Source organism: Polypterus senegalus, chromosome 13, assembly GCF_016835505.1.
Source record: "Polypterus senegalus isolate Bchr_013 chromosome 13, ASM1683550v1, whole genome shotgun sequence".
Taxonomy (NCBI): Eukaryota; Metazoa; Chordata; class Cladistia; order Polypteriformes; family Polypteridae; genus Polypterus; species Polypterus senegalus.
The window spans coordinates 92,430,425-92,442,353 of record NC_053166.1 but is presented as its reverse complement, the minus strand read 5'-3'; the positions used below and the strand labels follow the sequence as shown (position 1 = coordinate 92,442,353).

The 11,929-nt window shown below is 36.3% G+C and overlaps 1 protein-coding gene across 1 annotated transcript in view; it reads right to left on the bottom strand.

The window, feature by feature from the left end:
* Positions 1-2,147: 2,147 nt before the first annotated feature.
* Positions 2,148-11,929, bottom strand: part of LOC120541941 (butyrophilin subfamily 1 member A1-like) — a 51,802-nt gene continuing 42,020 nt past the window's right edge. Inside the window, exons 8-12 of the mRNA XM_039773950.1 lie at positions 7,670-7,696; positions 7,051-7,077; positions 6,801-6,827; positions 5,979-6,008; positions 2,148-4,038 (exon numbers count right to left, since the gene is read on the bottom strand). Of these exons, the coding sequence (XP_039629884.1) occupies positions 3,638-4,038; positions 5,979-6,008; positions 6,801-6,827; positions 7,051-7,077; positions 7,670-7,696 (512 nt within the window). The 3' untranslated portion in view covers positions 2,148-3,637. The remainder of the gene's footprint in view (positions 4,039-5,978; positions 6,009-6,800; positions 6,828-7,050; positions 7,078-7,669; positions 7,697-11,929) is intronic.

Here is an 11,929-nt window from a genome sequence, read left to right as displayed (position 1 = left end):
CATGTTCCAACACTTCAATAGAGCTGTACTTGTTTTTTCTTTTTTCTAATAAGATGCCTTATTCACAGTAAAATACCCTTTTCCTTTTGTCTTTTCTATTTTCACAAAGCCCACTGTTCATTCTTCACTTTTTTCCAACTCCAAAGACGATAACTGAATGCCCACTCCCCAACAAGCCACTGCCACACATGCAACACTTTTGCGACATGTAACAAAGGCGACTTTGTGTGCTACACCCTTGTAAAAATGATATGAAAATTTCTCCCAGTGTGCTGCACAACACTATGCAAAGTGCACTTAAAATAAGTTAAATAGGCATTGATGATTTGCATAACTTTCATTTTCATCTTCCACTGAAGACCACAATGGCAACACGTTAAACAGGTTACACCAAAACATCTTACCTCTGGCAATAGTTCAGGAAATTCCCCAGTCAAACTCTTGGCATCTGAAAGATACAATACCTCCAGTAGTTTTATCTTCTCCAGCTGTGCAGTTTTTGGTAACCTTTGCTACAAAAAATCCAAGAGATCCATAGTAATTGTAGAAACCATTTCTACTGACGGAAGTCCTTCAGAATGCCGAGCTCTTCTCCTTGCGATAGACAGGAGCCTCAACATCCTGTAAAATAATCCCATTTTAACTGCTCAAACTAGACAGCTTCTTCTTTCAGGTACTTAGCCAAAACTCATGAATGTAAGTAACAATAGGAATGTAGGTGTAGAACTTTCTTTATTATTCTACAGTACTGCTAGAGTTGCCATTGGTCAATGTAATTCTCTTCGCTCTCACAAACAAAACCTTAAGGTAGGTACAAGATTGCTCTAGCTGGGGCAGCTGCACCTTCTTGCTTTGCAAACACCAAGTCATTCTTTTTTGACAGAAAATTATGAGTTTAGATATGGAGGTATGAATCTGACTTCCAATTGTTGCATCTGATTGCAGCACACCTCCATGCATGATGAACTCAAAATTAGATGTAGCCAACTGCACCTTATCATCTGCAAATAATAGTGATTCAGCACTTCCGTGCTTCTAACAAGATATTAGCCAGGCTCCACATCAATATTCTGCTTGTGAAAAATCATAAAATACTTGTGGACAGCATTAAGATGCATTAAATGTGCAGGCAAGGAGAAAGACCTGGCCCAGTGCCCAACAGCCGTTGCAGGCTGTGTACTGCTGTCTCTTAAAACTAAACTATGACTATTGGCAGCTCTCTCAATTGCAGTCTTGGCACATGGAAACCAAGGAGAGTATTCTGTATGTTACAGAAATGCAACACATTCTTCCTTTTTTGAAAAACGAGGACCACCATTTCAGTCTGCTAATATTGAGAGACGGCCTCAAACCTTTAACACAATATTGGAGATGCATAACCAAAACACCTTCACACCATCTAGAACTTACAGTAGTTTTGGTTGGGCATATCAATAAAAACAGTACAAATCAAAGCAAGTGGCAAAGACATTTAAACATGAAGTCTTACTAAGAGTGGCAAAGCATTCCACAAATGCAAGGCAGCATTCCCTGTCTCATATGGGCTATCTCTCACAGTACAAGATATGCAGGTTAGGTGAACTGGCACCACTGAATTGGCTTGTGTGTCTGTTCTTGTTTGCTCTACGATGGACTGGCACCCTGCCCAGAGTTTGTTCTGGTTTTGCATCCTATGCTAGCTGGGATAGGCTCCAGACCCCTCAACGATCCTGGTCTGGATTAAACAGGTTAGTAAATGACTTTTTGACATGACATTTTAAAAGGAGATCTCATCTACAGATTAGTCTGTTGGACTTACAGAATCTGAGAACTGTATGGGGTGGGAGAAACTGTAAAGCTGAAGCAGGTGTGACATAAATGAAATTGAAGAAGCTTAGAGGACATTATAAGCAATGACTGGAATGTGCAACTCAGTCCTCTTTCCGGCAAAGCCAATGAAGCATCAGACAGACTAGAGATGAGGAGATGATGGCTGGGTTTCAGACATCCTGGAGGCAGATTCCAACAAGCCCAAAACTCAGCAGCATATGTGACCATCTCTGCTTCCTTACCTCATCAGATTACTCTGGTGCTTCAAAGAAAGGTGCTTTTGTTTGTGAGACAATTTAAAAATGGTCTGTATAAAATAAAATAAAATAAAATCAGCATTCTTACAGTGTAATGTTTTATTGATCTGTAATGTCTGAAAACGTTTTGAAAGTAGATTTTTGTTAAATGGCAACGGGACATTTGTGTTCCCTGTCCTAGCAATTATAGAAAAAGAATGAACCAATGAGTTAATTATACAATACTAAAGAACACCTTGGTAAAATGAAAAATACACTGACATATAATTAGTACAATTCATTTTGTATCATACTGTCCTTTAATTATTATTTTACTAAAAAATGTTCAAAGAAAATAAGAGGTGTGATTTAGCAGGAACAAAGCAGCTAATTTTAAGCAAGGCATAGGACCACAGATTACGAGATTTGGAAGCCCTTATAAAAGATACCTCATATCACTTGTTAACATCAGCCTCATTAAATAAGCAGCATACAAACACAATTTCAAAGCAATACAAAAAGCTGTTTCTCTTACTAAAACTAATTTTTCTTCACTTCCCACTGATTCGGCGGACATAAATGAAAGTCCTGAAAGGCTACTCTGGAAGAACAAGAACACCTGCAGGTCTCACTGTACAATTTAAACATTTATGACACTTACTTTCAAAATGCTTTTAAATGAGCAATGAAGATGATCAATGTAAACTGCATTAATTCCTAAAGTGATTAGTCAAAACACAATTTTTTTTTCTTTTTAAACTGAATCATGCTCTTCAAATTGTTTCGACTCCCTCTCAGGACATCAGTACACATTCCATCTACCTTAGCCCACTGATGTTACTCTACTGTTGACAAGCTTGTACACATTCTTGTACAGAGTCAATACACCACATACTGTAAATATTTTGTACACATTATTTAGAATTCTATTATTACAGTAATGCTTTGTAAAATTTGTGACAGTATTACCAAAGAAAGAAAGTAGATAAAGATTACATTATTAATGCGAATAACATTTCAAGGTGGCACAGCAGCATTTGATTTAAGTATAAAACACATATTCATGCAATCAGTGACTATTTCATACACAGCATCAAGCCACTTCAATATGATCAACAACCCTTTACAGTTTTGCTTACAAGGTTATTTTAAAATGTATGTTTCTTTTGCAACAGTACAATAGCTGTAAAAGGGATCATCTTGAACCAATGTCAACCTGAGTGAAATTGCTGGAGTGGAATAAAATAATTTTTCAAGAGCATTTCATTCTAAATTGAAGCTGAAATGTGTGTTGTGTAGAGAATTCCTCAATCATAATTTTTGCTGCAACTCCATAATAAGTTTAGACAATTTTAGTTTAGGAGATTAGAGTTAAAAATAAAATAGTAAGATTTTCTTCAAAAAATGCTGACATTCATAATTTCTGTCATGAGTTACTAATTAAATGGAGACACCTTCAAAAATCTATAATAAGACTCACTTGCACACATTCATACACAGATGCACACACTGTCCCTCCTGAGTGGCACAGATGAAATCCATTTGTATGTACTCCCCGTTTCAATGTGTTGGGCTGTATATGGTCACGAGTATCAAATATTTAGGCGGAGAAATGGATAAACAGGTTTGTCAGAGTCACAATCAAAGGTGAAGAGCCTGTGCGTTCTCCCCACATCATAGATAGATAGCTGCTTTTCATCCCAGTCAAGAAGACATCCTAATTTTTTAGGGTCTGATGCAGGAGTGATGGGAAATGGACCAGTGGATGTTGGGATCAGGGCACGGTAGCCAAGGTTACTTTTATGAGCCAAAGCCCACACTCCTTTGTCAGGAGACATATTCTTTAAAACGTCCCATCCACCTTTCAATTCGACACCTTCTTTGACTAAACCCGCGGCCCAGTTTTTTTCACCAACATCAACCTCCCAATAGTGATGACCGCTAGAGAAAGGGGTGCTGGATTTACCATCTGAATTTAGCAAGGTTACATTTGCTGCAAACAAAAGAGAAAAGCAAAATAAATTAAACAAGTTCAAATATCATCTCACCATAAATGTTAGCTTTACAATAACGAGATACAGACCACCATACTGACAGTCTACATTTTATGATTTCACTTTTATAAAAAAAAAAAAAACAAAAAAAAAACAAACAAGTATTTATAGAAAGTATATGAACATTATAACAATGTTTTAATTAGTTTCCTCGAAGGTTAAAAAAAGTCACCCATTCCTTTACTTTTCAAATCTTCTGCCTCAATTTTCAGAGTAAATGACTGCCTGTGCCCACCCTGGCACTTCTTGATGCAAGGCACGCCATCACTCATCCTAACTCTGCATGTTTTAGATTTGGGAGGACAACTGGAGTACCCAAAAGTACCCATGTGGGTAAACAGAAGGTGACTGCGAATGGGCAAGAGCTGTTAAGTAGCCTACTGGTTTCTAAATGGGAGTTAAAAATGGCATATTCACACGTTTATTAAGATATTTTTCATTCAGTCATATGCTCAAAATTATGTTTACAGGCAAAATTAGTTAGTTACAGTGGTAACATTAATAGGCATTGATAAATGGATTTTCCTGAGATTGTTTGCCATACATCAACCCCCAAACTTTGTTGTTATTAAGCCATCACTGTGTGGTTTTGGTTTAATGCTTTGAATCACACTAGTGCTGGAAACTTTGCCAAAATCCAAGGTCATTTGAAGACTTCACTGTAATAATAAATGAGAGACGTAGAGCTGGGGAGTTGAATTTCAAACACTCAAATGTCATCTTAGGCCTTTGTCATGCATTGTGTTGTTTACCATACTTTGGTGAAAAAAAATAAATAAATAAAAAAAAGAGCCAATATCAATTTAATTCTTCATATAAATAAAAACTTTTCTTCTCTACACGACTGCGGCATACTAGTATTCCAGTATTCCCACAGATATGCTAAAATCCACTGTCAAACTCTTGGCTTTGTTAGCTGAAGTTTGATTTATACTTGGGTATCATAAGGTCTTTGTGCATTGCTTACATGAATATTGAGCATTTAACAATGAGATAAGATAGATGTTTTGGAGAGGTGTTTTTGGATGTTTCTCAAATACATACTATACAAAGATCAACACTATAAAGCCAAACATGAGGAAGATTTGGAATATTCAAAATAGACCTGCATAAACTAAATTTTGAACTCCAAACGAGAGTGAAACATTCTGAAATATGACAACACAAAACAAAAACTCCTTAATTATATTACAGCAATGCAAATACCTTCTAAAGAATATGTTTCCTTTGAGAACTTCTGATATATTGCATTTGAGGAATTACTCGATGTACGAAAAGTAGATTCTAAATTGAGATATCAGGATTTGATGAAAAACAAATGTAATTGTGATTGTGTCTTCTCCAGTCACCACCCAGCTCCACTCTGCCTAGTGTGCTGCTGCGCAATGTGAAATTGTGGAGTTGCAGATGAGACACTCTAATATCTGAGCCATGATAAGGTGTTGGTTACTTCAGGAACTTGGTCTATAACACACATGGTAATATCCTTTTTTCCTCAACAATTACCCATGAATCTACATTTTCCACAATGAATATGATAAAGACAAAGGATTAAACAGGCTGACTAAAGCACTCAGGAATGCTACATTACAGCTGTCAAGCAGATGTATGTACATTTTTGTTCACATCACCAATAAGGCAGGTCTGTTCCATTTTTAACTGGTTTCTTGCACTCTAGTAGGAATATAAAAGCTCTTTTCTCTCACCAATATGTCCCCTAAAAAAGCACCAACTATCAGTCAACTAGTTAAAATTCCAGAATTAAAATAAGTGCATGAATCAGAAGTTATTCTAAACATGAGTGGAAAAATGCTATTTTTTTGACATAAAAATATCTTTGGGGATATAATCAGTATATTATTTGACAATGTTAACTTACGATTCTTATGGTTTTGAATGCGATTCCATTCTGGAAAAAAGAAACATACTTCTGTGAGAAGTTTAAAAAAAAAAAAAAAAAGACAGTAATTTAAGTCTTCATTTATGCTTTAAATGTATTTGGCTAGGTTCACCACAGTTTTTATGTTGCCTAATAAATGCTTGACTTGAATTTCCGTGCCTTTATGGAAAACTCTAAAGTTACTTTGGTCTTATATTGAGATTTTATCAAAAAGGACGTGTAATCCAAACAATCTATTTTGCTGTATGACTGTTGCAACAGGTTTTGCGAATCAGGAATTGTGTACTGTTTATAAAGTATTTACAAAAGTACTTGTTCAACATTAAGAGAAAACGGCTACATCCTAGAAGCAATAGTTATAAAGCAGGATACTAGACTGTAGAAGATTTTAATAGTTTACTGCATGGTGGACAAATAAATGAATTATGACAAAGCAGCTAACAAAAATACTAAAAGAATATAACCAGGCCTACTACATGTCATTTAATTGACCAGTGACTGATCACTGGACTGTTACTACTGCTGCTCTAACAAGTCACAAAGCAGGTGTATTTTATTGCAAAATGGCAGCAACATAATGAAACAAATGCTCATTACAGACATGTGAATAAGTTTCATAAGCTGCACTGAAGACATAGCATTTTTAAAATGTAAATAGTAATTTAGCAATTAAGGAAACTTGGGCAAAATTAAAAGAAAGACAGGTTCACAACAGTAAATCAAACTATATAGCAGTCCAAAACTATAATAGTTTATAACATTCAAATATTACGCAAAAAAAGAAAAAAAAAAGGACCTTACCTGAGCCATTGACTATCCTTGCTTGGTCTATAATGAAAACAGAGGAAATCGTATTAAATTCACAAGTAAGTGTTTTGGAGGAGTTTCATCAAGTTCTGTTATCATCAGTGAGGTTAATGTATTAACCTGTGGCATGGTCATGTGTGATGCCAAACTCTCATCTCCGACATCAGCATTCACTTAGTCAGAGATCTATGCTGCCATTGATAGGCAGGAAAACAATTAAATAGAAATGCTCTCTTTAACTCACCCAATTCTTTCTTCAGTTTCTCATACTCTAAAAAATAAATACAGTGAGTCAGTTTTAAAAACAAAGTAAAATTCTAACATGGTTAATTAATATTGGTTGGTAACCACAAGGTAGCTTAGGCAATTTGCCTTTTTGCAGTCAGTCATTTTCAGTGTTGCATACAGTATGGTGATTTTTCCCATAGGTTTTCTTCTCCTGATGCTTCTTTAAATAGTATTCCTCTTAAAAAAAGACTGCCTTATTCATTGTCTTTATATTTTTACATACATATCAGGAGGTGCCTATTACACAAATGATTACAAACTGAAATGACTCACAGACCCTTCTTAAATAAAGATATTGCCTCCTTCTCCCCTTCCACCCCCAAAAAGCCCATGATAAATTGCACCCCCATCCATTTTCATGCACTTTCTCCACACTGACAACTGGCTTAGTACTTGTAATGCAGTCTTTATTCATTAAGGCATCATCACTATTTGATCAGAATAGATACAATCCTTTAACATCCTTGAAAAATTAACATTATTTCAATATGACATCCCATTTAGGGATGAATACTGCAGTTTACTGGGGTGTATTACAATTTAAAAATTGTTTAAAAATAAATTAAAATTCTTACCTGCTTTGGCATCCTTCTTTTCCCGTTCTGTTAAAAGAACAATTCCAAAAGATCAGATTTTTTTTTTTAAACAATATATATGTAGCAGATTAGTTTATTTTTAAATCAATCTTAATGAGACTATTTAAAGAAATTAACCTTAAGTGAAACAGACAGAAGTGATTCTTAAACTTAACATGCAATGGACTAGATGTGATGCATTTTAACTGGCTAATGAGGTTTGTTCCAGCAAATTTAACTTGAGGTCTAATCTAACTTAAAGCTTTATCAATTTACCATATCAGCCAGAATGAGAAAGATCTATATTTCTGTTGTAGCTTTTATTGGACAAAAGTGCTTTTTGTGCAATGTTTGCTGCTGCTGCTATATTTAGCATTTAAGTAAATATTTCCTTTTTAAAAATGCACCAGTTAATAACACATTTACAATCAGGTATAAATAAGCTTGAAAAAAGCCAAACCAATCCAACCTGTTCTTGTTTATTAAATCACTGCTATTTTAACGGAATTTAAAAATAAATAAAGAGAAGAGAAAGGCAAAGGTATGAAGAATTGAGTTTTATTGATTCACTTGAGTGCACAGAAACACCCAGTAGAAATATTAAATGCAGAACAGTGAGAGCAGAAACGAAATAATGGTACAGTAATACTTGATGAAGAGACACTGAGATGTATGGCACAGTAAATTTATTTCTATATTCAAACTTGCATTAGTATTAATGCAGTTCTAAATGAATTATTGATGCCTATTCACATATTATATTTACATAAGCTGCTGTTAAATTTCCTAATGTTTCACTGAAAAGAATAACTATGTATTAAATCAAGGGTTTGACCTTTTTCTGGTGCCTTCCTGATGACATAGGTGCCTAAACCATGCTTGATAATAATACATTTCAATGACATATAAATATTACAGTGATCACCTCGATAGACATCTCATCACCCAAATCGCTACTCGTGAATCTAAGATGTTTAACAGGCATTTCAGGTGTTAACTTTTTGATTTGCCTGCGAATATTTAGCGGCAGCGTGTCTATGAACTTGTGGAACTGCCCGCGAGTATTTAGCGACAGCGTCTCTATGAACTTGTGGATTAGCCCGCGAGTTTTTAGCGGCAGCGTGTCTATGAACTTGTGGATTTTTCTGCAAGTATTTAGCGACAGCATCACAAAGTTGTTTCCATCTAGCTGCATCAGAAAATGTACCACGACGTCTGACACGCCTCATTGTTACTGTTTTCTCACAGCTTGGATTGCTGCTGATGGATGGCCTTATATGGGCAGGTAGTCAATTACGTGGGAGGCGTGGGATGGAATATAGGCAGGCATGGTGATGGGGGACGCAACTCCACTTTACATGGTGACCGAGCTGCAGGCTATGGCGTATATATATATATATATATATATATATATATATATATATATATATATATATATATATATATATATATATATATATATATATATATACGTAAGTAGGATTCAGTTATGAAAGTTATGCGTAGAATTTCGAAATGAAACCTGCTTAACTTTTGTAAGTAACCTGTAAGGAATGAGAGCCTGCCAAATTTCAGCCTTCTACCTACACGGGAAGTTGGAGAATTATTGATGAGTGAGTGAGTCAGTCAGTCAGTCAGGGCTTTGCCTTTAATTAATATAGATTTATACACTAAATGATTTTCTGTAATGCACCCCTCAAGAAATACAATTTCAAGCAGTAATTTTTTTATCCTCCAAAGAAGTATTTCGCTACTTGGCTACAGTAGTGCAATTCTCATTTTGGGACTCGTTTACATAATGTTCAGTCATGCTGCAATGAACTATACTGTGCTGAACTTATTGAGCTCTACTTTCATGTTCAGTATATAAATGAATGTAATTAAATATAGCAAATAAAGAACTACTAAAACAACTACATTTTACAAAGTCCCGTTGCAACCAACTATCACACTGTAAAAACTACTTAACTGGAGTTCTACATAATACACATGCTTGGATAATTTCTGTTTGATAAAGTAACTAGAAATCTCACAAATTAACCTATTTGCTTTATCAGTTTAATTTGTATTCCAATTATCAGTGGTTGGCAGTGCTGACTGAGAATTCAAGTGTTCAATTCCCAGCATGGGTCACCTGTGCAAAGTTCATATGTTTGCCAAATGTGTGTCTTTTCCAGATTCTTCAGTTTCTTCCAGCATCAGAAAGATGTGTATGGCAAGTTAAATGGCATCTCCAAACCAACCCAGCGTTAGTGAGTGTGCATGTGTGTCAGTTAGAATGCTCTGTGTTGGACTGGTTCTGACTTGTACCAGATGCTGCTCTAGTAGTGAAAAAAAGGAAAAAAAAAAGATATTTCCTTTATCTTCCAAACAGCATTAAGAATTTAGTGGTTTATACATTACAGTTTTTCTCGATTGGTTTGGCTCATTTCTTGAAACCGAGATGACATTCTCAAAATAACATGGACAGATCTCCAAACCACCTTGCAAATGTTCACAACAGAATGGCATTTCTCATTGATTTCATCAAATTGCAAATGCCTTAGTACATGTCTCAAGTGTCTCAGTGCATCTTTGCAAATGGTTAAGTACAAGTAGCCTGCAGTTAGCACAATAAGCCCACATTTAGCACATTTTCCAAATAAATAGATCTTGCTGATCTAAACTGATTAGTTGATTCTCAGTCTAATGGTTGTTCTCTCCAAAACATGTCAGCATGATTTCATCGTGTAAGTCATCATATGCACAATAGTCTGTTCAATTGTCAAAATTAGTCAAGAACATAATACCATGAACACCATATATGAATTTCTTGGAACATTTGATAAATTCATGACAGTAATTGACAATCAGGTGAAATTAGAACTTGACCAACGAAGGAGGAGTTTCCCACATCTCAGATGACCAACCAAACAGTTTGTTTAGTTACCTGACAGGTGCTGTCTATTGTTGTGAATGCTGCCAAACGTGTATATATAGAGCTTGGCTAGGGCCAGTACCATTTGAACATGGAGGTACCTCACCAAGTAAATCAAGAAGGGCAACCTCCTGCTCGAGGAAGAAGAAGAGAGGAGGAGGAGGAAGAAGAAGAAGAGGCGGAGGAGGAGGAGTGAGGATGCGTGGTGGTGGAATAGGGGGAAGAGGCCGAGGAGCACGAAGACACCATGCTGTCCCGGATGAGATTCGGGCCACAATTGTAGACCATGTGGTTAACCATCGCCTGACAATGGCAGAGGCTGGGCGCCGAGTGCAGCCTAATGTGCCTCGCTCTACTGTCTCCTCCATCATCCAAACCTTTCGCAGGGAAAACAGGTATGTACTCAGTCAATGATGGAGTCATTACAGTATACAGTACTGTGCATACTGTAAAGCAAGACATGTATAAACTCTTCATTCCGTGTGTGTGTGTGTAGGCCTACAGTACTGTAATATATTACCTCAATGTGATGTTGCAATATGATGTTACAGTACAGTAACTCATTCTGTAACAAATACGGCATACATTACAATTGTCATACAGTGTTGTCCTTTGACTTCTACGTCTAGGATTGGACGACAACCTCACATGGGTGGCAGAAGAAAACTTCTCAATGAACAACAAGAACAAGAGATCTGTAACATGGTGATTGCAAATAATGCTCTCACTTTGAGACAGATCCGTGATGCAATCCTTCAAGACAATGCCATATTCCAAAATGTCAACTCTATCAGCATCTCCACAATAGACCGGGTATTGAAGAAGCATCAGATGACCATGAAGCAGATTTACAGGGTACCATTTGAGAGGAATTCTGACAGAGTGAAAGAGCTGCGGTACCAGTATGTGCATGTAAGTCAGTTATTGGTTGTCTATTATAGTAACATTACAGTAAGCAGTGGTTCCCAATTTGTTTGGTTTTCAGTATCCTCTTTACCTTTAGAATCCAGCTTTATCTGACTACAGCATTTTGCCTAAAAACTGCAACAGTGTTTCTCCCTCTTTGTGTCAAATACTCCCTGCAGTGCCTCTGCATAGGCCTGTACCCCAGGTTTGGAACCACTGGAGTAGTGGCCAGTAGCAGGCTATATTGAACTTGTGGAGGAGAACATAGAACAATCCCATGTAATTTTCTATTTCTGTTGTGTATGACTCCTCTATATGACTGATTTGATTTTTTACTCTATTGTAGAGAATAATGGCATTGGAAGGGAATGAAACATCTCACATCCTTGTATTTGTCGATGAGGCTGGTTTCAACCTGGCCAAGGGCGCAGAGCGTG